Below are 27,156 nucleotides of genomic sequence, written 5' to 3'. Positions count from 1 at the left end.
GAGGCCTCTGGGTAAAGGGAGTGGGAGCGAGGACTCAGATCCTTTCGCTAGCCCACTTCACCGGGGTAGTGCAGAAGCCAGGAAAGTTCCCCACAATAGCGGGACCATTCCCCCGCTTACAAATGCATCTCAATACTGAATCACATTTCAATGAAAACAATGTAGAGGTCTGATAATGACCTAATATTTCATTATAATTGAACGTATATTTATAAAATACCTTTCATCCCTAAAGATCTCCAAGTTATGAATTTAAGCTAAATAAAGGGATTATTTCATCCGCCATGAAACTGCCCTCTTCCCTCAGGGTGAAAAACAGGAACATGTGTGACAAATCCATGTGTTGTAGAGAATAGACTATTACTATATAAACCACAAACATCTCTAAGAAACTAAAACTAAAAGCCTTGTCCTTTGGCTCCGAAAACACAGGTGTCTACCAGTTGGCTGTCAGGGCAGCCCTTACATTCTCTGTGGGCCTTCTGTGAGAAAGCAGTGTTACATGCACACACGAAGCACATTACAACTATACAACATGAGAAATGAATACCTTTTCCAACTGAAACTGCAACAAGAATTTTTAGGTATGAAAAATGTAATTACCAACTTGGAAACTGGCCAGGACATTGGGACCAACACCCCCACTCTCAGAATGAATACATCAGTTCTTTAATGACTTAAAGTGAACAGAGTACTTCCTAACACCACACAGAGACACTGGTTTACCATACCAACTCAGAAGGAAGAGTTCTGCCTTTTGAGTCCCCAACACTACTTTCCTATAGTTGCTTAGAAACCTCTAATCCCAGTACTAATTCTGCCTGACCTTACTACAATTGTGAGTTCTGAACAAATCACATTACAAGGTGGCCAGTGTCATACGTAACACACAAGTTCACATTGCTAACATAATCTGAACGTAAACTCATAAGTTTAAGAGAGGGTGTTTCCCTTGTGCGTCACTGACTGACACAGGTTTTAATAAATAAAGATGTAAATAAAGATTAGCTATGCCTGGATAGAAACACAATATATGTACCTCTACATCAGATTCTTGGTAATTTTCCATTAGTCTCTGAACAAATGTTTCGACTATTTGTGGTCTTACAACTGAGAAGTTTTCTTGCATGACTCGATGCTTCCAGAGCTCTGGAGGAGCAAGGGGAAAAAACAAAACAAAACAATACATCAACAGATGTCTGTCACAAAATATTGATCCCTCTTTAATCCCTGTAAAACGATACCATATGCAATTTGTGGTTTAGGATTTCTCCTAAACACAAGGTAACCATCACCACATACAGATTATATGATTCTGTGCATCGGGGTATTAGATACATTGTGTCAATAGGGCTAAAATACATTTTTGTTATGGGCCAGGTCCACAAGTTAGGGCCCTATCCACAATTGATCACTCATTGATAATAAGAGCTTTGCATGAAAATTGAGAGTAGAACATGGCTTTTTATGTAGTAACTAAATGTTTGGGTAGAAAAATTACAGTTGCATTCAACACCAGTCAGTGGGAAAATATAGTGCCAGCCACTTTTAGAACTACCATTATTTCCACCACTTGCCTGTTCGACCATTTGTGCATGCACTTACCGGATCTGCACATACAGTTATGTTAAATGTATAAATTAAAGTGCATAGTTATGAACTTAAATTACTTGGAGGTCTGGCTTTTAAAGTGTCAGCATTTGGCTTAAGCATTGACACCCCAATGAGATAAGTGGGAGCAGTTTCAAGCTGTCTGCAGACTCAGGAAGAAAAGTTTGAGTTAGTTTGGTGCACACAGCTCATATCTGGAAAGATTTCTTTCCAATAATTATGGTTAAAACTTGCTTTATAAAAATAAAGTCAAAGCTTAGATTCTGCAGCATTTGAATCTGGGTGAGCAGGCTGGATAAGCGTCAAGTGGGCTAGGTTCTTGAAACCCCAGTGTACAAGTTTTCATCACATGGTGGCATAGTCAAGGTATGGGCATTTTCACATAAAGGGCTGGGCTTTATCAAAACCTGAAAGGAGTTTTATGTGATGATGGTAAATTTTCACCAATGATTTCACTGTATGTGGGCCAAATTGTTCCTGGCTCTTGAATGGGTGCAAAGGGAAGCAGGAAGGATACACAGGAACCTTACCACCCTGCACAAGGGCTGGGTAGAATCCTTGCACTCCACCCTCCATGTGCCGCTAGGGATGCATGTTCCCCAATGGGAAAGTGGATGGAAGCAGCCCTGCTCCCCGTATTAGCTACAAAACTGGTAAGCCTACTGTAACTTCCAGAGCTCCCACGCATATGTAAAGGCTGTAGGATTAGGCTTCCCATGTTTGGCATGCTTCCTATGCAGGAAAGAGATGGGGAGGCTAGATATAAAAATGCATTTTGTATTTTAACACCTTACCTGTGGGAAGGCCGCTTCCTGCTCTTGCTCTTTCAGATGTAACTAGTGTCATCTCCTGGTTAATTTTCTTTTTCACATCATGGATCATGTGTATTTCTAGACTTTCCAGCAGTTTTTGAAGCTATAGTAAGTGTACAGTAAATTGTTCACTTTAAATCTCTATGCTTGTTATACCTCATCTGCTCTGCTTTGACAATTTTCAGTTTTTTAAAAAGTGATTTTAAAAAACACATAGTATGTAGGAGTAAAGATAAGATATTTTAGGGAAGTTATATTGTGTCCAATTCTGTACCATGAGTACTCTGGGGGTCAGATTCACTAGTCCATTACAGCTGCTTTATGCTGCTCCAGGGTGCTGAGTCGTGAGCCTTGCAGCACAGGTCCCAGTTTGCTTGAACTATCCAGACAGGTGACCCTATTTAGGCCCCCCCATGGGTTTTAATGGTTCCATGTCGGTCAACAGCACTCCCCCTGTGCAGTAATAGTCCTCCTTTACCTGCCGTGTTTTGACTTCAATTTCTGATGCTCCTTTGGGGGGAAGTATAGACTGAGAGCTTGTTACAAGTCCTTCAAACTCATCTTCTGTGCCCATCTGCCTGGCAATGGCTCTCATAGCAGGGTATAGGATGTCAGTGCTAAAGAAATCCAGACCAAGATGTTACAGATATTCCCTCTCATCAGTATTTTCAGTCTCTTCTGTATTTCTCTCTTTCGGGCCATACGTACCTTTACCCTCCCCTCCCCCGACACATAAGCATTGGGACTCATGTCACTATCCCCTGTCACTCTGTCGGGAAGCCCTGCTAGCAGAGCAGGATTTTCTGTGTGGGCCGATCATATGATACTGAATCTCACATAACATCACTTCTTTTTTCAATAGTTATAGAAAAATAAAAGTTCAGTGGATGAAGCAGGAAGAGCAAAAACAAAGCAGAGAATTCTGGTTGCTAGTATGAACTTCTCCCCTGACAACCAAATAGACGTAGACACCCCCCGACCCCATGCTGCATTCTCGTATCTGATTGCATTTACTAGGTAGAAACAGTGCCAGCCTCCCTTCAGTCGTCAGTTCCAGCCTGAATACTGAAAGGGCCCTTTATGTCTCCAAACAACAAGAGGAGCAATTGACAAAAGGGCACAGGTACCAGGTTACATTTGACACCATTGATCGCATTTAACACACTTGAAGAACTTGAAAACCTCATTTGCTCAAGATGAGTGGAAGCTTTTCCTGGTGAATGGGGTGAGTGCAGTGTTTTACCATCACTTTCCACAGAGCTGTTGTTTCCATTCACAAAATATATACACCAAGATTCAACAAAGTGGTCCCTAAACCCAGCACAGATAGATCACCCTGGCATAGAGAAATCCTCCGCTGGCACAGAGTTGGCATAGGAACTGCTACACTAATACCGCCTCTGCAGGTGTGAGCGAAGGGAATATGGGAAAGCCGGGGGGGGGGCGGGGGGGAGGGAGGAAGGAGCTTGGCTGTACCCCAGCGATCACGACTACCACATCAGTCCCTTGGCAGCTGGCACAAATTAGCATAGCCCTGAAACAGTGGGGGTACAGCAAGAGAGTGATTGCTGGAGCCCAGATGTGTGAGAGAAGTGCCCTGCCACACATTTAGCATGAAGAACCCATGCCCCCAGCTCCCCAGCACTCCTCCTGAAGAGTTTCAGAATGCGGTAGGAGCAGGTTGAGCTCAAGTGCTCTACATGTTCCTGGAACTAGGGTCTCCCTCTCCCTCTGCAGAATGTATAAGCTCTACAGGGGGCAGAGATCCCAGTCCCAGGAAGCATACAGATCTTACCAAATCCCCACGCTATACCAGTAAGTGGGTCTGGGTATTGCAGGTGGGTCTTGCTCCTGCAGCTCTCCAGCCCTGGCAATTTCTTCTCTTCTTCCGGATGAGCAATGAAGAACAGCCCCCTGCTCTCTAGGTTACATTATATCACCAGATTCTCGCCCCCTTCTCTGGCCTGCACTGTGCTGAGGAACCAGATTAGGCCACCTGAAAAGTCCCCTGACACGGGGGAGTCCTAAACTGGTATTAAATTGGCATGACTTGCTCATATGCCACCCTTCCGCTCTGGACTCACCATAGGGATGTGCTAGGGAAGGAGGGAGTGTGGCAGGAGTATTACTGCATGTTAGCTATGCTCAGCTGGCAGATGGCTCCTTGAGAGCCTTTACTTGCTAGCACAGGTGAGTATAGCTCACAGACTGCTCTACAGTACGTCAGATCTGAGGTCAGCATTGGACTAGTTTGAAAACTACAAAGCTGACAGCCCCACCCTGCTGCACAAAGCAGAGACTGGGCACAGTAGAAAACCGGCATGCCATTCTACTCAGATATGCTTCTGTTGTTCAGGGATTTGTAGATGTAAATTGGGAAGTCTGCTTTTATGTAAGTATAAATAACAATGATATCTTAGTATCTCTTCTCTCAAGTCACTAGAGATAACAGTGAGTCGGTATTTCTACTGTAACTTGCTAGATTAACAACAGGGTTATACCAGCGAGTAGGGGCATAAAATTGACATCTGAGCGATCTCAGGATAATCTGAAGATAGCAACACAACATGTCTCACAGGAACAGTACAATGGAGGTATTCAGTGGCACTTTGATATCTGATGACTAGACTAGAGAGAGACCTGATACCAGTTTGTTAAAGGAACAAACTAATACATTAAGACAAAAATGTTTTGGATTTGCAAGGACACAAACAGACACATCTTCTCTGCCCCATTTTGTGAGAATCTTGTTTTCCGATATCACCAAAACTCCCCGCTAGCTAGACTGTATTACTGCTGTGTTATCCAGCAAACTTTTGTTTTCATTATGTTGCTCATTTTGTGTGGTGTTTAGATGCTGCTTGTGATTATTAGAACTGGGAGCACTGGCTGTTGGGAGTCTGAAAGGACAGGAAACAGGAAGGAGCGGGGAGGAGTTGAGGAGGCTGAGTGAGAGTTACAGAAGGTGCAGCAGCAGCTTGGTAAAGAGGTTTCCACTGTAAAAATAAAGTCCTGTTGAAGTTTGTTAGTACCTTGCCTGGTTGATACAACATTTTGGTAATACATTTTATTTCAGGGGACCAGGAGGGCAATGCATTATCACATTTTTTAAAAAGATATAGTTTTAGGCTTATAGTAAGTGTCCCTTGAAAGGAAACTTGCCAGATTTTCAAATGCACATTATTCAGGCCAAGCCAAGTGGGAGGATTAGGAAGAATCCTGGTACATTTCCACTTCATTAAAAATCAGCTTCAGGAATGTCAAATTTTAAAAGTACTATATGTAACATTGATCTGAATGTCCTAAAGAGACAGGTAGAAATAATAGTGTCACTCAAAGGCCACAAGAATACATTTGGAACAACCTTACTAATGAACAATTCAGGGAGAAAGAAGATCAGAGCAGGTCAAAAACCCTATTCTAAAGAGAAAGCAAAGATATTAGAATAGTTATCAATTTTGTACCAAACTAAAGAAAGGTAGAACTAAAACAGAGCAAATTGAAACAGGATAAGAATAAGAGAACAGTGTGAAGAACGGTACAGGCATTTATTGTTTTTAACTTTCACAACCACTCCAGTCTAGAATACTTTTACATCAGAATGAAACTCACCCATATAGCTCAGCAAACTGTTTGTAAAGAGGAACTGTATTGATATCCTCGACTTTCAGTTTAAGTCTACCCCATTCTGCCTTTAATACTTCCAATTGCTTCCATGTTATCAGAAAAGATCTCAGCAAAGCACGTGAAGTAACTGGATCGTGCAGCCTTGGCGGAGCTTTGCAAGTCTTTCTGCTGCTCTCTGACCAACTGGCATGTGATTCATCAACTTCTGCCAAATTCTAATGAAATTATTATAGGAGACATATTTTGTTACAATCTCATCTCATACACTTCATTGTTTAATAAAATGAGATAAGCCACTGTACGCTTGTTAAAGATCGAATTTAAAAAAAAAAAAAAAAAAAAAAAAAAACCTTGCAACCCTCTATAATTGTTTCCATACACTAGTGTCCTACAAAATCTAGTGGAGATAAAATCCTGGCTATTTTTTCATTTCAATGAGCAGACTATAGAAAAGACAAGGCTAAAACACACACACACATACACATACACACAGACACAGACACACCTTTCATCTTATTGCCACTTTCCTTGAGTCAGTTGCCTCAATAAAACTCCCTGCTGGGTTGTTGACAAAAATATCTTTAAAAACTCAGATTCTCAGCTAAAGTCCTGAAGGAAACATGCCCCTATTAAAAAATAAATAACTCGTTCTCTTTGCACATTTCTCCACATTCACACTTCCTGAAACTATCACTGTACACTTACATGTTCACTAGCCGGTAGATTTATCTGCTTTCCATCAGAAATGGCTTGAATCTCAGCCCATCCCCTGAACCAAACCTTTGTGGTAGGTTCTGGAAAGGCTTAATGCTCCCCAATGATCATTCACTACTTTTTTATCCATTGTTCAAATGTTACTGGAAGTACAGCCTGAGGACCCAGTCCTCTTCTTAACTATCAGTCCTCATTATACAAGGGGGGCAGGCCTCTCTGCACTGAGCAGCTCTTGTTAAAGGGACAGATAAGTGTCTCACCCTCTAGTCCTCTGAGGCACAGGTGGGGAAAGTGAAGAGGCCCTGCTTTGTCCCCCAGTTTCTCATGGCAGCAAGTACAGCAGCTGGACGGTGGGCACCTGCAACCCTTCTAATGTGCTCCGTCACTGTGGCTCTCCTCATTCTCAGCTGCACTCTAAAAGCTTCTTTGAAACACATTACATCCCATCATTGCAGTATAACTATATGGGACTAAAGGCCACTCCCAGGATTCACTGAAGTCTAAGGGAGTTTTTCATAAGAGCTGTGCAGAGAGGCAGAGTGGTCGCCCACCCAGGCTCCCAGGGAGGAACCACTCCCCGCCCTCTGTGGTGAGCCAGGCCAGGCCCGCCCTTCATGCTGGAAGCAGAAAGTCAGAAGAGGAAGTATAAGAGGCAGGGCAGCAGCCTACCCACCTTAGGCTGGATGGCTTGTGTGCGTTTGCTGCCTGCCACAGTCAGAGAGCTGGACTATAGACTGCTCCTGCTCTGCCTTGCTCAGAGGGCTTGAGCCTGGCAGTGGCCATGTCTACACAACCACTTGTGTCAGCAAAACTTCTGTCACTCAGGGGTGTGAAAAAGAACACATCCCAGAGCGACATACGTTTTGCCAGCATAAGTGGTAGTGTGCACAGCACCAGCTTCTTCCACCAACATAACTACCGCCGCTTGTTGGGAGTGGTTTAATTATGTGGACAGGAGAGATCTCTCCCATTGGCACAAAGCAGCTACACGAGAGATCATACAGCAGCGCCTGTGTTTGCTGTCTGCCCCAGCCAAAGAAGCTGGGCGATAGACTGCTAATTGCCCTGCCCCGCACCAACGGGCCCTAGACTCTTTAATGACACTTACCACATTCGTTCCCTGTCAAATGGCTATCAGCTGCCAGGGGGGCATAGCGAGGCGGAATGGCCTCCCTCAGAGGCGGACAGGAAGGAACCACTCCAAGCTGTATAGCCTAAATGAATTACTTTGTCAGAGGTACCTGTTTTTTCTTAGTTACAGCAGTTTGCCATTCAGCATGATCTTCCATAACAACATCATAGCTACTCTGCAGTATATCCTCCATTAGAAACTGCATCCCGACCAGCTCCCCATGAGCAACTCTTCGGTCGTCATCACTCAGACTGCACAGGCACAACTAGAGGAGGAGACACATCTGGTGATTTTTCTAGGTTACCCAGACAGATCTCAGTGAGTAACTATGGTAATGAGTTATTGTTAGTACAATTACTTTAAAAGTCATCCATCCATTTGTATGAACAGATGGATTCTACTGGAAGCCTCTGGCACTGTGGACCTAAAAGTCATGGAAGAACTACTATCAAAGGGAAGGACTTGTTTTAATGCAGAACAATTATCATATTGTCACTGTGCCTTTGGAGACAGGCACAGTAACTTTTGGATGTACAACAAGTAGCAGTCACCATACCTGCATGTTGTAATTTATGGTATTTAGATTGTGGATAGTGACTGGAAACGGTCCTCCATCTATTAGAAATGCCCTCCAAGGAAACAGTGTCAATGTCTAAAACAAATTCAGATAACATTCAGAAGCACAAAAATAATGTTCAAACAATAATAAAGGTCTCATCTAACTTGAGCTGAGGAAGGAAATCACAGTGCAGGCTGCTGCTTAGTCTGTAATATACCATGCTCTGACTTCTTTGCATGAGTTGCAGATAAGTGTTTAATTGGAACTATATAGGATGTACTAGGACTACTAAGACAACAATGGGATGAGTTAAGGGACTGTTCTCTTTACCCTATATTTCCTGGATTATTGGAAGCTGGTGTCAGATTTAACATTACTTTCACATTTTTTAAAATTTCATTATCTTTGGGTTTTACCACAAACTATATTGAAAGAAAGGAGGAGCTCAGTGGTCATACATTGACAGCACTATGCTTAGGCATTAAAGGCAAAATCCTGCCCTCTGTAGCACGAGAGAGAGAAGAGGGTGCAGGGACCCCATTCTCCTTCTGAGTACATCCCTGCAGAAGCTGGGCAGCGTTCCAGTGCAGTGCTTGTGCGCACCAGGAGAGAGGAGAAGCTAACACACCCACTATTATTCTTCACACAGGGCAAATCTCATTCTTCACTTGTTCTACATAATGGCTCAGTATGATCATTTAGAGCAGGGGTTCTCAAATTTTAGCAACCAGAGGATCCCCATTTTGATTTAAAATTTTTCACAGACCTCCAAACCGGCTTCTAATTTTCCCCAGGGGTGCTCAGCCCCAGGCCTCCCCCCCACTCCACCCCTTCCCCCAAGGTGGCATCCCTGCCCCTCCTCTTCCTGCCCCGCTCCAACCCTGCCCCTCCTCTTCCCCACCTCTTTCCAACCCCTCCCCCAAGCGCGCCCCTTTCCCAATCCTCCCCCTCCTGTCCAGCACCTCCTGCACACCGCTGAACAGCAGTTCCGCAGCATACAGGAGGCACTGGGAGGGAGAGGGAGGAGTTGATCAGTGGGGCCAGTGGCCCCGAACATGACTCGCAGACCCCCTGGTCCACGGACCCCAGTTTGAGAACCGCTAATTTAGAGCAAGCTACCGACTGCAGAAGTTTCACAATTCTATAAGGACTTAAAAGGTGCAACCAAGGTAGGAAAGTAGTTATTTAGGGTGATCCAGTGGAGTATAGCTAGGAGTATTAGGATTAAAATGAGCAAAGGAAAGTTTAAACTGAATATCTGGAAACATCTACTAACCCTAACATCTATGGATTTAATCCAAAGAAGTCAAAGGAAAGTTAACTTCAGTAGGCTTTGTATCAGGCCCTATGACTAGCCTTTTTCTTTAATGCATCTGATGACCCACAACAGGAAGTTAGTGGAAGGTCCATCATTACAATTAGGTCCAACATACAGTGTAGGGAATAATCCTATTCTGGATACAAGGGATATGATGACTTACAGTAATAGTTCTCTTCTATTTTTTAGTTTTTATGATTACTTGCTAATTAGTGGACTTTTTCTAGGGACCCCAGTGACAAAGTGAAACTGACTATGATCACAGAAACGAAAAGTCACTAAGTACTAAGTTCTGTGCTACTACAGAATGGATATCACAGCAAGAACTGACAACGACTTCTCCACTCAGCACCCAAGTACAGACAGGAAACAAATCAAATCAATCATTCTTTGAAAGTACATTTTACTCACGATGGGGCTGCGTGGGTCCAGTAGCTGCGGGAGCCAGAGCTGTGAGGCAAATACACTCCTTACTGCAGAGTTACTCAGGGGAGGCAGCCCATGGTGCATACTGTCTGTAACACTCTGGTAAGCCAAACTATTCCCAGAGGACAAATATACTTCTCTGAAGAGACACCAAAATCACTTTTTAAATACCATCTTTATAAAAAAAATTGAAATATAGTCTGTAACTAACTTACACATTCATATTAATATGCTGAACTGAACATCGCAGTCGGGGGCAGTGACCTGCAACTGACTGTAGTTATGTACTTAGTGAAAAGCTAAGGGCTTGTCTACATAGTGTTTTAGTACACACTAGTAGGTCACGCACTAACTGGTCTGCGTACACCCTGCTGGTGTGCAGTAAAAGTTCCCTAGTTCATGTTAAGGTAGTCCCTACCCGCTAGGGAAATTTTAGTGCATGCCAACTGGTCCACGTGGGCTAGTTCGTGCATGGCATGCAAGTGCAGACTAAAGCAAGTCCATAGACAAGCCCTTAGTTGCTATGCTTTAAGCTGAATGCAGTGACTGGCCACTTGCAATTGCATAAGAAACTACGGCTCAAAAATGTATCCACCAGCCCGTGGATTAACATAAGTGAAAATAACATCCTACTAATGCCAGGGACATTTAATGGAAAGCAGCTCTTCTCATGGTAGAAGGGCTAGCTTGTAACTGAAGAACATGACTATGAGTCAGGAGTAGAGCTGGGCAAATAATGGATTTGTTGGTTTGCTGGCAATTCCAGAAAACTGAAAAAAAGCTTCATTTAGAAGTTGAACCAAAAATGACATTTTGGGGGCAAACTGAAAAAAACCCAGTAAACATTTAAATGACTATGAATTGCCACAGGCATTGGGCAGGGAGAGAGTGACCCGATAGCCTGGTGATTAGGGCACTTGCCTAGGATCTAGGAGATTTATGTTCAAGTCCTTGATTCAATAACTATTTAATTCTTTATATGAAGTAGAGCAGGTTCAACCAGAGAGATTGAGAGCACCCCACCCCAGAATATCCCATAGCCCAGTAGCTAGGAGACTCCTGCAGTGTGGAAGATCCAAATTCAAATCCCTTCTCCACATCAAGCAGAGGATAGTGGGATTGAACTGGGTCTCGCATATCTGAGATGAGTGCCCTAACCGCTAGGCTAAAAGTTATAAGGAGGACACCATCATTACTTTCCCCGTTTGCGACTCCAGCCTGAAAAGTGAAACGTTTCCGTAATGTCTAAATGACTAAGAGCCTATGAGCAAAGAGATCCTAGATCCATAGTGCGTTCTTCCATAGAGATATCATGCTACTTTGTTATATACTTTATAAACACACACTACATAAACGAAACATCCAAAAACTAAACTGGAAATCGGCCTAAATATACAATAGCTCTGTAAGTTCATCTGAATCTCTTTTACTACAGACATTTCTCATCCCCACATTTTTTGCACACCTTTTAACTCAAGGCCTGAAGCCAAACTATTTCCTGCAAGGTGATGAGCACCCTCAACCCCCGTTCTCTCAGGAAGCGCTCATCACCCTTTAATTGTAAGCTCCTTGAGGCAGGGACCCTGGCTTTTTGCATGTTTCATATCCACATATGGTGCTGTACAAGTAATAAATAGAGTATTTTTAGCAATAAAGGAGTTGTCAGACAAGTTTTAAGGACACCTCGAGCATTCACAGCTGGAATATGTCAAAGGACTCATAATAAAGCAATTTGCATTTTAGTGTCACTATGCTCTCACTTGCATTATAACCCCAGTTTGGAGAAAATGAACTTTAATCATGCTCTCAAAAAAGAAGTGATACAGATGTAGCATACGGCATATTTGCTTCAATTTCCTGTCAGCATACTAATCTTTATCAAAGTGAAATGTTTTCCTAACCAATTGCCCACAATGCCTTAGTGAGTAAAAGATAAAGCGAACTAGCCTGTTTTTTATTTCTGGTTCCCTGTGGATCTGCAATCTGTCAACAAATCAGTGCTGTGTTTACATCATCTTCCCACAACAATCAAATTATACTACAGAACAGCAATTAAAAGGGGAGGGAGTAGGAGTCACTCCCTACTATCACTCTGTGCTGGGTGGCAGTGCCCATAATCTATCAACACTGTAAATCACAATTTTATTGATATAGATAAAGTTAAGAAAATTCTCTTTTGAATGTCTAATGCACATGACACAGGAACACTACCAATAAGCCTCACATTCACAGATAAGCTGTGCTCAGATACACTAAATTGAAATCCTCTTAAATATAGCAGATAAGGAATCTGTCAATTGATAGATGAACTATGTACAGCTGTTTTAAATTCATCTTTTCTACTTGTGTTAAGACAGCTCCTTCCTCTTGAACTGAATTAAAACCTGGTCACAGTACTTTATAAAAGAGCCTGGCAGAGATGATTTTTTGGAATTAGCACTTTTAACTCTCACCGTAATAAATGTCTGACTGCTGCATCAAACTGTAGAAACATAACTTCTCTTTGAATGATTAGCAGTTGGGCAACTTTGTTAGGATCCAAGGGGTTTTGAAGGCTGTCAATCATTTTTTGTAGCTCTTGAAGTTCAGTTCCTATAGTTCCCAGGACAACAATAAATCCATCAAATTAGGCAATAGGAAATGCATGCTAATATATACTGGCCCAGTGATCTATTTTAACCTCTAAAAATCTTCCACTTCATGACCAAAGGCCTTTCCCCCCGACCAGGAGAATTGTGCTTCTGGAACAAAATAATTTTTGCTGTCTTCGGACATTGTTTTCACCCGTGCAAAAACATGCTGTAGGGAAGAAGTTATGGCAATTGGAGGATTGTGGGGACATAGTTTGGGCAGAAAGAGAGAGAGAGGCATAAGGAATAAAAGGTTACAGACCTCTTAAAAGAATGGTTCTATTAGCATTCTTACGTATATCACAAATTTTTAACATAACACCAATGAGAAAAAAGGTTGACTCAACCCTTTTCCTATTGAAGTCAATAGTCATTTTGCCATTGACTTCAGAGGGAGCAGGATCAGACCTTAAGCCTTTAGTTTATCCACCTCTGGTCAGCATTATGATGTGATCCCACCAGCCTCTCTTTGTTGCCCACAGCAGCTATACCAAGTGTCATGAACAGCACCAGGCAGTTCGAGTCTGCCATGTCTGTGTCCTTCTTCTCTTCCTCCTCCTCCTCCAAAAGCTCTGTCAAGTGCCTGTGATGGGTCAGAAAATGCCTCTGAAATGTCCACCAGCATCTCGTGAAAGCTGTGCCTGTTTCCTGACACAGGAGTGAAAGCACAAACAAGAAAAGTTCTTCAAAAGACTCCTCCTTCATGTGTTGGCTCCAGAAGCTGGGAGTGCACAGACCAAAATGACTGCTGGGCAGGATGTGTTAGCAGACTGTTCCATGCAGGGTGGACAGTCAAGTTTTCCCCACAGTGCACCATGGTCAAAGGACTAGAGTGGCCACATTTTGGGAGGACCCCAGGGAGACTGGGATATAGTCAGTTTGACTTGGGTCTAGGTGATGCAATGTGGATGCAAGGGCTCCAGGTTTGAGTCTGGGTAAGAAAATTCTTAACATTGGGTTAAAAAGCAATCAGTGTAGATGCTCTAACCCAGAGTCATCTGATTAGAGTCCCACTAATCCTGGGCTTACATTGCAGGGTAGACATAGCATTAGGGAGCTGATTCTGCAAGGTACAGAGCACTATCTTCTTCAAAGACACCCTGCACATTGTAGGATCATCAGGCCCAGCATGTTTAGTTTTTTTTTAAACCAGCAAAGAACATTTCATGTTCATCCAACACTTTTAATCCCAAAGCACATTATAATCTATTGGTGTATAGCAATCTTTTCCCTAGGTTCTTGTGTTAGTACCTGTCGCTGTATTATCTGAGTGCCTCAAACTGCTTACTCACCACTGACAGGACTTGAACTCACAGACCTTATCTTAGAAGACCAATGTCTTATCCATTAGGAGGCTCAGATCACCATAACTTTATCAGTGAAATGAAGTCACTTCTGGGCAGAGGAGTGGCTATGAATGAGCAGTGAAAGAAGAGGATATTTTTGTCAGGCACAAAGGGCCAGAACAATCTCATGAAAAGTGTTAAGGGAATATCTAACTTCTGCAGAATCTGTCGTATTTATTTGGATTTTTAAAAGTGTGACATATGAAATAAAAATATATTTTACACTACCTTCCCATATGCATTCAATTGTGCGGTTCTGGCTGATGATCATTATGAGCTCAGACTTCCGGGTGGTTTTCAGAGCTTATTAAATGTGTTTTTCTCAGCCACACACTCCTTAAATGAAGTCACTAGTACATTTGAGTGTATTTTTTAGTGTGTGCTCAATGTACTAAGTCCTTTTTTAAGTTAAATGACCCAAAACATTAAAGTCAACATAACTGTATTAAAATAAAAGGGAATGCAAATCTTTATGATTTGCTATAGTTCTTTCATGCAGTGAACTTTTTCAGACTTATTTAAAGGCAGACAGACTTAGAACATGGGTTTTTTAATCCGTTTATTTTAGGTATTTGATTATAAGAATCCTGCTTATACATCCAAATAATAGCATAAAAATTATCACAAGACAAATTCTGCACATATACAGCTCTGACTAGATACAGCCAAGGGCAGAATTGGTCTCTTTCATTTTCAAGGAATGAAAGAAATTTCATATTTAGACCTGATTTTTCATTCATTTAAAAATTGTCAGGCCAGAAAGGAAGCTTCCCTCAATTTTTCTTTTAAAATTACACTTACACCATCATAGTCAGATCTCCAGCCACTCAGTCTTTGAGAAGTGCAAAGTTGTATAGCTATGTAAACCAGGAGCGGCGCCAGGGTTTTTGGCACCCTAGGCGGGGGTCCTTCCGCGCTCCCGGTCGTCGTTGGCAATTCTGCAGCGGGGGGTCCTTCCACGCTCCCGGTCTTCAGGGCACTTCGGCGGCGGGTCCCGGAGCGAGTGAAGGACCCTCCGCAGAATTGCTGCCGAAGACCCAGAGCGCGGAAGGACCCCCCCGCCGCCGAATTGCCGCCTCCCCAAATCCTGGTGCCCTAGGCGACCACCTAGGTCGCCTAAATGGAAGCGCCGGCCCTGATGTAAACACACAAAAGCATGTGGCTTGAAATGTCATACAAATACCACATATGGCAACCTACATATGCATTATACACTACCACAAAAATGTTCTGTTGTAAATATGCACAAATATGTCCAATGTGTTGAGAATCTAGCCCACTGTATACAGGTATAATCCGACTGCTGAAAACCATCCCATTGCTGAGTGCATTTAGAAAGCTGCAATACAGCTTAACCCTAGTCATAAGTAAAATCTATTATGTAACTGATACCATTTCTGCATACGGTATACATTTCATCTGTTTTATCTTTGAAAAAAAGAGTTATGCAACTGATTTAAATAAAGGAAACAAAATCCTGCCTTTTTAATCTGCTGGTCAAAGATAAAATCATTATGAGCTAACCAAGCAACCTGTGGTAACATTCTGCACTGCCAAGCAGGAGGCCAGAATGCAATGCTTTTTGCTACCTCTCTTGGTAGAGATGGAGTGCTGCAGGAGGTGACAGCCCCCCTCCCTTGGCATAGTGTGTTGCAGTTTTCGGACAGTCTATCATCAGTGAAAGGAAGCAAGTACCGGTAAGTGCAGAAAATAAGAATGGGACTTTCTGATAACTTCTGATAACTTCAACATGTGTCTCATCTTTAAGATATCTATCTTTCCTTCCCCATCAGGATTTTCTACTTATTTATGTTTGTGCTCAAATAAATCTGAATGAATTATCCTATTTACAAACAGAATAAATCATACAGATTATTCAGAACAACATCATGCAAACAATATCCAGGTCAAATCTTCATAGCATGACTGTATGGGGGCCTTTATGTGATAAAAATTAGAGCATATTGCTTTAGGCTAGCACGGTGAATGTTTTTGTTCTAAAACTGGACACAGGACCTTAAAATGCCCATCTCCTGTACTGATGCATTCCACCCCAAGTCTCTCACAGAAGGGCTGAAGAGTTTACGCTGTGGTAAAAAGGAAGGCCCTCTAGCACTACTTTTACATTGACCAATGTGTTCCAACAGGTTTTGTCCACTCCAGAATGGGGTTGGGGGGACACAAAAGTGTCTGAAACATTTTCAATAATTGTTGAACAGTCAGCACAGCCCACCTTCCCCACAGATAACTGGTGATGCTCAAGCAAGGACGAGAGTGTCAATTAAAACACTATGGCACTGCTTCTCAATTAGAGGAAAGTTTCAAAGCTGGTGAGAGGTCAAGTCTCTCAGTGTAGGAACAAGAGGAGATCTTAGGCCAAAAAAAAAAAAAAAAAAAAAAGTAAAGCCAAAGAAGTCACTATGGTACTCACTCAACAGAGCTGCTTCCTGCATGCATTTGAAGTGATGTCTTCTGACTCGAATGCCAGACTGATAGTCTGCTACTTTTTACTTGTATTAACACTGCAGAGCCCACAGAACTATCGGGAAGAGAGCTGGATCCTAGTCTGGCACATGCATCATCATCAGAATTCTTAACTAAGCTTCAGTAGCAGAATTTCTGGGCCTGAGTCCCCTCTGATTTACACCAGCCGAAGCCAGGAGCAATTTCATGCGTGTCAGAGACAAACCGCTCTCACATCAATGTGAGAGGAGAATCTCTTGTTGTTGGTACTGAGTGATCCAGAATGAATACAGTTTGCCTTTCAAATTCGAGTCTGAGCTTATAGCATTGGCAGCTAGGAAAGCCATCTTCTCACTTGTAAACCAAGCAGATTTGATCTGAAAGTTACTGGGACACATTTTTACAGAGATGATGCCATATTTACAGAGAGACTTTTCAGAGTAGAATCTGATTTTACAAGAAATATGCAAGGCTGGTTCTTAAGCTGTTAGGAGACATATTGAGGAAGAGTAAAGGTGAGGAGGAGGTTTTCTTGGACAACAAAGAAGGGTCTTAGGTAAAGCCTGTAGATTTGAATGTAAAGATGTCTGGGACTGTCTCTCTGAGGCTTCTGTCTTCGCCACAGGAGAAAGTACTGTGATCTCCATGCCGCTCCATAGTACCATGTGACATCACAAAAAAAAAAAAATCAACCAAACAGGCTTTTTTATTCTGAATTTTAGAGGTACTAGTTGTAAACGGCCTTGTACTTGTGTCAAGATAGACATGCACGTTGCATTTGTGGGATTTTTCTACACAAATAAGGCTTTGTTGTAGCCATTTAATCTTACTCTATTTAGTACAGAATTTCATTGTGTTATAAGAGTATTTGGAAGGCAATCAATTGTGCAGCACAGCCTGGACAACTTTCTTGTTTATCTTGTTTAACCCCAGTTTATCGTACAGCAGCCAAACCCTCCCAATTTCACCAGTGCACTATCCTGTAATCTCTGGCTTTTGGAACATTATTGTGCTAATATTTGCTCTTGACTGGGAGTGAAAGGCTGGTGCAAAAACCAGACATTACACACATTTCCTGAAATTATCAGGTGTTTGTCTTAATTAAAGGGCATCTGCTGTTCAATGGCTCTGAGGCCAAACGAGTTCTGCTCCATCTGCAGAAGCATCATTTCACATTGTAGGAGCCACATGGTAGAAAGACTTGGGAAAATCTGACCAGCCCAAAAAAATTTAAACAACTAATTATTACTTATTCTGAAATTAGATTTATAAGACCTATGTGGTGGGAGGAGGAGGAGGAGGTAGAAGGTCTAGTGATCAAAGCACAGAATTGGGAGACAGAAGATGTGTCTTCCATTTCTAGCTCTGCCATAGAGTTGTTTTGTGTCTTGAGCAAGATACTTAACTCCCTTGATACCTCAGTTTTCTCATCTGTAAAATGGGAATGATGCTACTTACCTACTTCATAGGGGTGTGGTGAGGTCACATTCATTCATGTTTGTAAAAGGCTGTGAGATCACAAAATGTGCATAGTGGAATGTACTGAAAGCATTTGATACTAGGGCAATTTAATTGATTTAAACCTTGAGACGTGAAAATATGGGGGTGGATAAAGGTATTTTCTGGCACTAATACATCATCATATACTATATATTTAAGGTAAAAGGCACCATTTCAGTCAGTAACTGTCCTCTTTTTTGTTGAAAGGTTTTTCTGAGCCTGCTCTGACCACTGATGGTGATGTATTCGTTACTTACCGATCCTTTCGTTCCCTCCCCAGTCCGCGGTCAGAAGCTCTGGATTTAGGGAATCAAAACAGTTTGGGGAGTTTCCTAATTGAGCAAAGCTGAAAAGGTACGAAACGATGTCATGAAGTGCTGCCACAATCTGCAGGCTCTGCCTGAGTGCTCTGTAAGCAGCCTGCAGATAAAATAAACATTGGGAGAAAACCCGTTAAATGATAGACAGAAAATGTGAAGAAAATACATAGCAATAGCAAATATTCATAAATGAAGATTACTGATTATTTGTATCCCAGTAGTACCTAGAGGCCACAGTCAGGATTAGGGCCCACTGGGTGGGTGTTGGACAAACATAGAACAGAAGACTGCCTCTTCCATGAAGAGCTTACAATCTAAAACGTTATGTTGTACTACTGAGTGTTAGGGCTCCTAGAGTCTTGAATGAGTGTCTTTTTGTACTATTTAAATAAAAACTTTTTCCCCCCCATGAAAAAGATAAATAGATCAGGAGCAAAGAATTGGTATGTTACGGTGTCTCTCTATTTTCCCTCCTCACATTTTAAACCCCCACTTTCCTCTTAACACAGCTACTAGAGCCAACATCCCTGCTACTTCCCTATACATTTGGGGAAGGCAGGGGGGAGAGACAGATGGATGGACAGCAGGGGAAGGGTTAGGGGCATGCAGGTTTGTCTGTAGGCAGAGGGGATCCAACATGGCTGGTTTTAATAAAGATCCAAACTAACCTGCATTACCCTGCTATCCTTTTATCTTTTGCGCTTGTGTCTCAAACACAGAGGATACAACTTTTTTCTTAATGCCTGTGACCTGACACACCACTCCAATGGCACATCCTAATTGTAGCAGGCATTCTAATCAACACACTGCGAGTTTGTTTATTTCCCAGGGCTAGTCATCTCTAATGACAAAGCAACATTTCAACACGTATGAAGAATGTGGTCTGTCCTCCAGCTACAGCTACATGCTTTGATTAAGAAAACAAAATCTCTCTTTAAGTTTGTAAATACCAACCTTCTCTGGCAGCATTTTAAACATAATCAGCACCTCAGAAGGGTGAGGAATGAACCACAAATTGAGGAAGGCTTGCCCATCAGGAGACAACAAACGATGTGGTCGTGCCTGAAATGACCTGTTATATGGGGAAATGATAGATTCCTGTCACTTTGGAATGTTACAACTAAATAAAAGTCTCTGAAATAATTTTTAAATCTAAAATGTAAATGTTATAATTCTCACTTAAAAGTTGGGCCAAAAAACCTCTTGCTAGCTCAGGCAAAACTTCCATTTGGGCTTGGGATTTACCCCAAAGATTGGAACAGCTAGAAATAAGCATATTTCAGAGATCAAATGATTGCTAAAGGCCAGATTCAAAAGCCCATTGAATTCAATAGGAATCTTTCCATTGACTTCAGTGGGTTTTCAACCAGGCCTTATAGTGTACCAACCTAGGAGACCAGAATGCCCTGCAAAAGGCTTCTCTGAACCAAATACACAACTGTCACTTATGCCAAATGGCCTCTCTCAACCAGAGTGGTATTATTTATTCAAAAATAATGAGCCATGGGCCATCCCTGCAAAATAATGAGCTTGGTGCCCATTCCTACAAGGTTCTGAATGGCTCCTGCAAAGTGTTGAGTGGCCCCAATTTCTATTGACTTCAACGAGAACTGAAGACATTTGACCCCTCACAAGAGCACTTTGTAGGATTGTCCCTTTGATCCCTAGGCAAAAGTGTTCAACTGTGGCATAGGATAGCACTATCTTGCATCATTCTCTGATTGACTGCTTCTGTCTGCCTCAGAAACAACACAGCCAGGCTCAAAGGAGTCACACGCAGCCCTGTTTGGAAGGAGTTGGCCCAGTGTGGTGATGAAGTGTTATAACGTGGGAGAATCAGCAGGGATCCTCAAGGTTCTACGATCTTCCCTCTCTTGGTAAACAAAGTTAAATTAGAAATGTAGACCTTGGATAATGTAACTTTCTTCTTCCACAGTAATAGGTAGGGCTACAACAATTCATAGGAATTAAAAGTCTACAATGAATATTTGCTTAAATTCCTGTACAGCTTTCAGTAGACAGCCCCATCTTCTTGTCAGAAGATGTTAAATTATAAAGTTAGAATATGCATCATGTATTTTTTTTGTTTTTCCACATAAACAAAACAGCCACTTCTTGTCTCAGTGCATATGAGCATGAAAAACAAATTGAACTAATTTAGTCTCAGATGAGAGGTTTAAACTCAGTGGGAACAGGGATGCTGGAACAATTTTTATAGTGGGGGGGCTGAGAGCCATTGAACCAAACTGTAAACCCTGGATATAATGGAAGAAACACTTCAAGTCAGGAGGTGCTGCAGCACCCCGTGCATCCCTAGTTCCAGCACCTATGAGTGGGGGGGAATAAGTTTGATTTACATCAAAGTGAGTTTTATACTTATTAATTATTATTGTGATTAAAGAGAGAGGTCAAACAGCAGAAAGAACAACTTGCATCTGTGTGGGAGTGGAATAACGAATGGTTAACTGCAGTGTGTTGTAAATGAGAGAATTACCTTTGGGTAGGATTTGTTTAACCAGCTGTTCATTACCTATTTTGCATAAGGAACGATAAGAACAAACTGTACCCAAGGAAACTGCACTTTACCAGGTGACCTTACTGTTTACTCTCTTTATCTGTTTCCTCCATTTTACACCATTGCCTGGAAGCCCTAATAGCAGGGAGAGACCAAGTACAACAGCTGCAGTTCACCCCAAAGGCAATGCTCTCAATAGTGAGCATGCTCCCATAGCATGGATGTCTGTATATTTAATGTCTCCATCAAAGGGGTCTGTTTCCCCCCCTCTTCGATGCACACATAGCTCCATTTCATTTTAAATGGTGTTTTCTCCAGGGTTGGGTTAAGGAAAGAATGCCTCTCCCCTCCCCAAGAGGTCAATGTCATTTATTTCTGCTATGATGTGGTATGTTATGTTAACTTTTCAGAAAGAAACAAGTCAACTTATATAGCATCCAGATGAGGCCATTTGCCCTGGTGAGATCTGGGAAATTATTCAGAATTCCACCCCACCCCACCCCACCCCACCCCACCCATCATTCTAGCTGCACACCTCCACACACACTTCAGAAAGAGCCAAAGCACAATTTAAACGTAAAGATACTAGGTAAAACAGACTTTCTATAATATAAAACAAATACCAATGTTTCCCATTCCCCCCCTTCTTTCTTGCCTCTGTAGTTGCCAGAAAATCTTTTTATAGAGAGGTGGGTGAGGTAATATCTTTTATTGGACTAATTTCTGTTGGGGAGAGAGAGAGAGAGAGAGAGAGAGAGAGAAGCTTTAGAGCCGCACACAGCTCTCCTTCAGGTCCTGGAAAGATACTCAGAGTGTTACAGCTAAATGTTTGACTATCTTAGATAAATTAACAAAATTATCTCAGCATTTGTGCATTTCCTGTCCTTTAGCACGGAATATTGCTAATACTCAGGTAACATTACAAAATTACCTAAGGCAAAACTGTAAAGATTGAGGGTAACCACTTTATTATCCAATTTTTTTCATGGCACCTGATCCAGAGACTCACTGAAGTCAATGGGTGTCTCTACTGATTTTAGTGGGGTTTAGGATCAGGTTCCTTGACACATCTTTTCTTTGGCTTTTGTTTGTTTGTTTTTTTAATTTTTCCCATTTGGACTGATTCTTCTATAACTGTTCATTTACTTTCTCTCTTGAAACCCTCTTCTTTTACTCCTGGGCGAATTCTGTGCCAAACATTTTAAAATTCTGCACACAGTTTAAAATTCTGCAAAATTTTGCATATTTTGTCAAGGGCCATCGTCTGTAGCAGCTCCAGGTACTGGTGGTGACAGTCAGGAGAGGAGAAGGTAGATGGGATCCGGGTCTTGTCCGGAGAGGAGGAGCCTGCCATCGGGGTCGGCACTGTTGGATCAAGCGCCAGGTCCTCCTTCAGGTCCAGGACTAGCAGAGCCAGCGGAGGGGCTGACGTGGGCTGGTATGAAGCCACCAACAGTGGGTTTGGGCGGCAATAAGGGTCCTACGTGGGCCAGTGGTGCCAGAAGGCCGGGTGTTGATGGTACTGCGGGCCCAGAGCATAGGGTGCCGGAAAAGGCAGGTGAGCCCAGGAGTCTGCACTACACCAGGAGACCAGGGAGAAGGATGGCACTTCTGCCAAGAAGCTCTCAGAGTCCAAAGAAGCCCCTAGCAGTGGCAGAGCCATCAGTGCAGGCGGTACCGCGACCGGCAGTGGTGGGTCACAGCTGAGGAGGAACGCTCATCTGTTGGTGAAGGTGGCTAACGTGGCTGAGTAGTGCACTCCGGCAGGCTGTTGGGAGCCTCGGTCCTCTCGGGAACTGGTGGTTCTGGCAGGTCTTGCTTCTGCTTCACCTTGCCCCCTGCCTTAGGGGTAGCCCAGCGGGGTCATCATGCGATGTCTCACTTGACCGAACCCGGCTTGGGGAGGAAACGCGGTGTGGTGCAGTGGTCTACGATGGGGACTTACTGCAGTGAGAGCACTTGCGACTGTTCTTGTGCATCTTCTCATGTCTTGGTGGTGCTGCTGGATCTGAAAGTGAAGCCGAGGGCGGGGCACTCACAGCCAGTGACGGGTGGTGCACAGCCAGCACTGACCATTCGGGATCGGACTCAGCATGAGGCCAGAGCACTTCTGCCATGAGGAACTTGCAGAGGCGCTGATGTCGAGCGTCGCAGGTTCTTGACAGGAAAGGACTTGCAAATATTGCAGCAGGCGACAAGGTGTGTCTCACCCAGGCAGTAGAGGCAGCGCATGTGCTCGTTGCTCATGGAGAATGAATGAGGGCATGAGGCGCAGTTCTTGAACCCTGGAATGCAGGGCATAATCCCTCAAAGGGGTCGGGAGAAACCCCGTAAGGGGCTACTATATACACTAACTAACCAAACCAACATATTTACAGATGTACGAAGAGAAAGGAAATAGAACTATCTACCTACAACAGACTGTCATTCCCATAGAGCGTACAAGAGTGAAGAGAGGATTCTGACTCTGACCAGGTGGTAAGAGGGAAACTGAGGGCGCATCGCTCCACACGGCCTCTTATAACCTCTCATGGCGCACGTGGCGATGTAAGGTGACCGTGTGTTGCAACGGACATGGCTGCTGACAGACTTCCAGCTCCAACGCATGGCACGCATGCACACCTGCGTTTGGAATACGTATAGGGACCATCACTCAATTAAGAACATTAATTCTGTGCAAATTCTGCATTGCGCAGCGGCACAGAAGTCCCCCAGGAGTATTCTTTCTTCTCTTATTTGGCCTTTCACCTTATATTCATTATAAAACTGTGTGTTTTCTCTCTTCCCTCCCCACCATGCTCTTTCCTTCAGTTTCTACCCCTCTTCCACCCTCTCTCCCTCCTGTGATGAGAAACTAGAGTGCACATCCTGCTCACCCTTCAAACATCTGGTGAGAACAAATGTAGGTGATAGGCTTATTTCAGAAAATAAGAAGGTGCTAGAATTAATTTCCTGAAATAATACTAAGGTAGGATGGAAGCTACACACATTGAATCTATTTCCCCATGTTAAGTATTCTCGCACCACTTGTCAAACTGTCTGTAATGGGCTATCTTGATTATCACTACAAAAGTTTTTTCTCTTAATTAATTAGCCTCTTAGAGTTGGTAGGACAACTCCCACTTTTTCATGTTCTCTGTATGTGTATATATATATCCTCACTATATGTTCCATTCTATGCATCCGATGAAGTGGGCTGTAGCCCACGAAAGCTTATGCTCAAATAAATGTGTTAGTCTCTAAGGTGCCACAAGTACTCCTGTTCTTTTTGTGGATACAGACTAAAACGGCTGCTACTCTGAAATGTAACTAATAGACAGTAGACAAGGTGGTCCTAAGCTGTTTTTTTAATTTAAATTATATAACTGATAATAAATGACATACAGAAAGTGTGGACAAAAAAAGCAGGGGGTGGTGTTGGGAAGTGTGGTGGGGGTTAAAGGATGAGGGCTGAAGGAAAGAGAGACAGATTTAAAATTACTCTTTCCCCAGTTTACAGTCCTCTGAGTTACTTTTAATTCACTTACTAGCCTAGGAGCTCTTCACCATTTCAAATGTAGGAAGAACAGTTGCTTGTTAATAACAAGCTAATTAAAGTTGTCTTCTAGCGTGACCCCCATTCTCTCTCTTTTCACCACAAGCTACATTTCATAGTTGAAAGAGATATTGTGTAACAATCTCCCCCCCCCCCCAAGTATTTTTAAAGAAATGCAAAACTAAAAAACTAACAAACCAATATTGACTCACTTCTTGGATGGTAGAAGGGAGTCGGCCCAATGCATCAGCCAATACCTTATTAACATATACTCTGTCACGACTTATCGATATAATAGCCCAGTGAGGGCTAAATGGCCAAACCAGTCAGCAGCAGAATCAATGCTAAACAAGTCTTTCTCTGCAGGGTGATGGATGTTTCTGAACTGTTCTATGGACTCTCTCTCTCTACTAAAGATCTCCATTTAACCCTTGGAACAGCAACCAGTATGTAGTATGAACTGCAGAAGGATAAATACCCCAGTAGAACTGTGCTCATCTGGCAATCGTGTGTTTGATTTAGTCCTTGCTAAGCAGCCAGGCTAAGGGAGTCAACTAGAGTTCTTGGTAAGTGGTTAACTGATGCTAGTTCTTAATCCCAATGGGTTCAGGGACAGAGCTAGAGCTTGTACTCTCACTTTCACTTAACTCTGAAATAGAAGAAGACAACTTTAGCTAAACGGAGTTAAAGATTTCATTTCAGACTGGAAATCAGGGTTAATTTTTAATGACAAAATTAATTAACCATTGGAACAATTTACCATGCATCTCCATGACTGATAACTTTAAAATCAAGATTGGATTTTTTTTAAAAGATCTGCTCTAAGAATTATTTTGAAGAAGGTCTATGGCCGTGCTATTCAGGTCAGACTAGATGACCACAATGGTCCCTTCTGGCCTGAGAATCTATGAACGTAAGGTTTACATTCTGGACATAAACTAGATTCATTTGATTCTCCCATCCATGCTGGTTAAAGTCTTTGGGGTATTTGAATTCCATGTATTCAGACTTTCACAGGCACAACCAATTGTGTGCACAAAATCAGAGGTCAACTGGACACTGGCAGAAAACGTGCCAGTTTTAAACAAAATGCATATGGACTATTAGCTACACTGTTCTTTTCTCATCTCTACTTGCTAATTTGAAACTCTGGCAGCCAGGGACAAATTTTTGAAGACATTACAAACCTGGGATCAGCCTCAAGATTTTCCTTTGAGTCTCTGGTCCCCTTTTTCTCTTGAGATAGCCCAATCATGAAGTATTTGTCTCTGATGACAGGGAAATCTTCTAGCAGGATTTTCAGACTATTGTAGTATGCAATGATCTGGCCTCGCAGGGCATACAGTGACATACGATGGCTCAATCTATAAAAGGTACCAAATATTAGCATATAGTCTTTATATAAAAATTACTGTGCAGTGAGTCATCCATCCAGATAAGCTGTACTCTTCCTGGCTCTAATCTCTTTCTACAGTGACACATCCTTTGGCAACTTCTACTGCAAAATAATCAGATTTAAAGGCGGCTACTCTGCTATGCTGTAACACACAGTGGCACCATATAACAAAGCTGCTTAATATTCTGTTCTGCTGTAACACCTTTCACGTGATAGTCTCACAGCCCGTTAAAAATATCAATGAATTAATGCTCACAGTAACCCCTTTGAGGTAGATATTAATACTTAACTCCTCTATGCCTTATTGTAATGAGACATAATGAGTTTGTGTTGGACACCTAATTTATTAAACCAGTCTATTGTGTTTTGTTTTTCTCTTCTCATCCAGTCAAATTATATGCAAATTGCCATTTGGTGGTTTGTTTTTTGTTTAGTTTTGTAGACAAACTGGCATCTTATACAAGGATCTAATCCGGTTTCTGTTGAAGTTGATGGCAAAACTCCTATATACAGAAATAGAAGCCAGAGTGGGATTTACAGCTGTAAAGTATTATAACACTGCCAAGTCAAAGCAAGTGTAAAAATATCCAACTCAAATTTGAAACTCCGATTCTTCCTGTTTCTCAATCCCTCCAGTCACCCTAGCACCTGGATTGAATTTACAGGATTATTTGTGACCAAAGCCAGCCACTCCATCACCACTAGATCATTCTCTGATTTACTGCAAACTACTCTTACTACAACTCTACCCTCATGGTGAAGACACTCCCCTGACCTTTTCTCACCCACTAATTACCTCATCAACCTCTCTCTGCATCCTGGTTCTGGAAAAAGAATGGTCCATTTCCCATCTGTTCCAGAACACACTCTCCAATGTTACTTGTGCTCCCTCTAGCTTCCCACAATCTCCCACTAATCACTAGAAGCCTCTCTCTTTCTCTTTGCTTTATGACTAACTATAAAACATTGTGAAAAACACATTATAATAATTATATAGTAATCGAATAGAAAAAGATCCTGTTCAAAAAAGCCTCGGCCACTCTGACATTTCAGTCACATAGGATTTAAACAAAACAACAACAAAAAGAGAATGAAATGTATATATTTGATGTACTCACTTATGACAGTATTCAGCAATAACTTCTCTTTTGATTTTTTCTTCTTCATTCTACAAGATAATATTTTCTGCTTAGTGACATCTCTACAACATTTGTGTACCTTGCATCCAAAAGTCCATAAAATATTCCAATAT

General features: G+C 42.3%; 1 protein-coding gene across 1 annotated transcript in view; it reads right to left on the bottom strand.

Annotated features, from left to right (window-relative positions):
- Nucleotides 1-27,156, bottom strand: part of LOC101937976 (uncharacterized) — a 115,019-nt gene that overhangs the window by 27,431 nt on the left and 60,432 nt on the right. The window contains exons 27-38 of the mRNA XM_024102512.3: nucleotides 27,023-27,072; nucleotides 25,696-25,872; nucleotides 19,413-19,530; nucleotides 18,396-18,558; nucleotides 12,653-12,791; nucleotides 10,185-10,338; nucleotides 8,453-8,548; nucleotides 8,006-8,161; nucleotides 6,036-6,265; nucleotides 2,902-3,040; nucleotides 2,406-2,526; nucleotides 1,040-1,149 (exon numbers count right to left, since the gene is read on the bottom strand). Coding sequence (XP_023958280.2) covers nucleotides 1,040-1,149; nucleotides 2,406-2,526; nucleotides 2,902-3,040; nucleotides 6,036-6,265; nucleotides 8,006-8,161; nucleotides 8,453-8,548; nucleotides 10,185-10,338; nucleotides 12,653-12,791; nucleotides 18,396-18,558; nucleotides 19,413-19,530; nucleotides 25,696-25,872; nucleotides 27,023-27,072 — 1,653 coding nt within the window. The remainder of the gene's footprint in view (nucleotides 1-1,039; nucleotides 1,150-2,405; nucleotides 2,527-2,901; nucleotides 3,041-6,035; nucleotides 6,266-8,005; nucleotides 8,162-8,452; nucleotides 8,549-10,184; nucleotides 10,339-12,652; nucleotides 12,792-18,395; nucleotides 18,559-19,412; nucleotides 19,531-25,695; nucleotides 25,873-27,022; nucleotides 27,073-27,156) is intronic.

This window comes from Chrysemys picta, chromosome 3 (assembly GCF_011386835.1).
Source record: "Chrysemys picta bellii isolate R12L10 chromosome 3, ASM1138683v2, whole genome shotgun sequence".
Classification (NCBI taxonomy): domain Eukaryota; kingdom Metazoa; phylum Chordata; order Testudines; family Emydidae; genus Chrysemys; species Chrysemys picta.
Note: the sequence above shows the minus strand (reverse complement) of the source record. Positions and strands in the feature narration are given on the sequence as shown.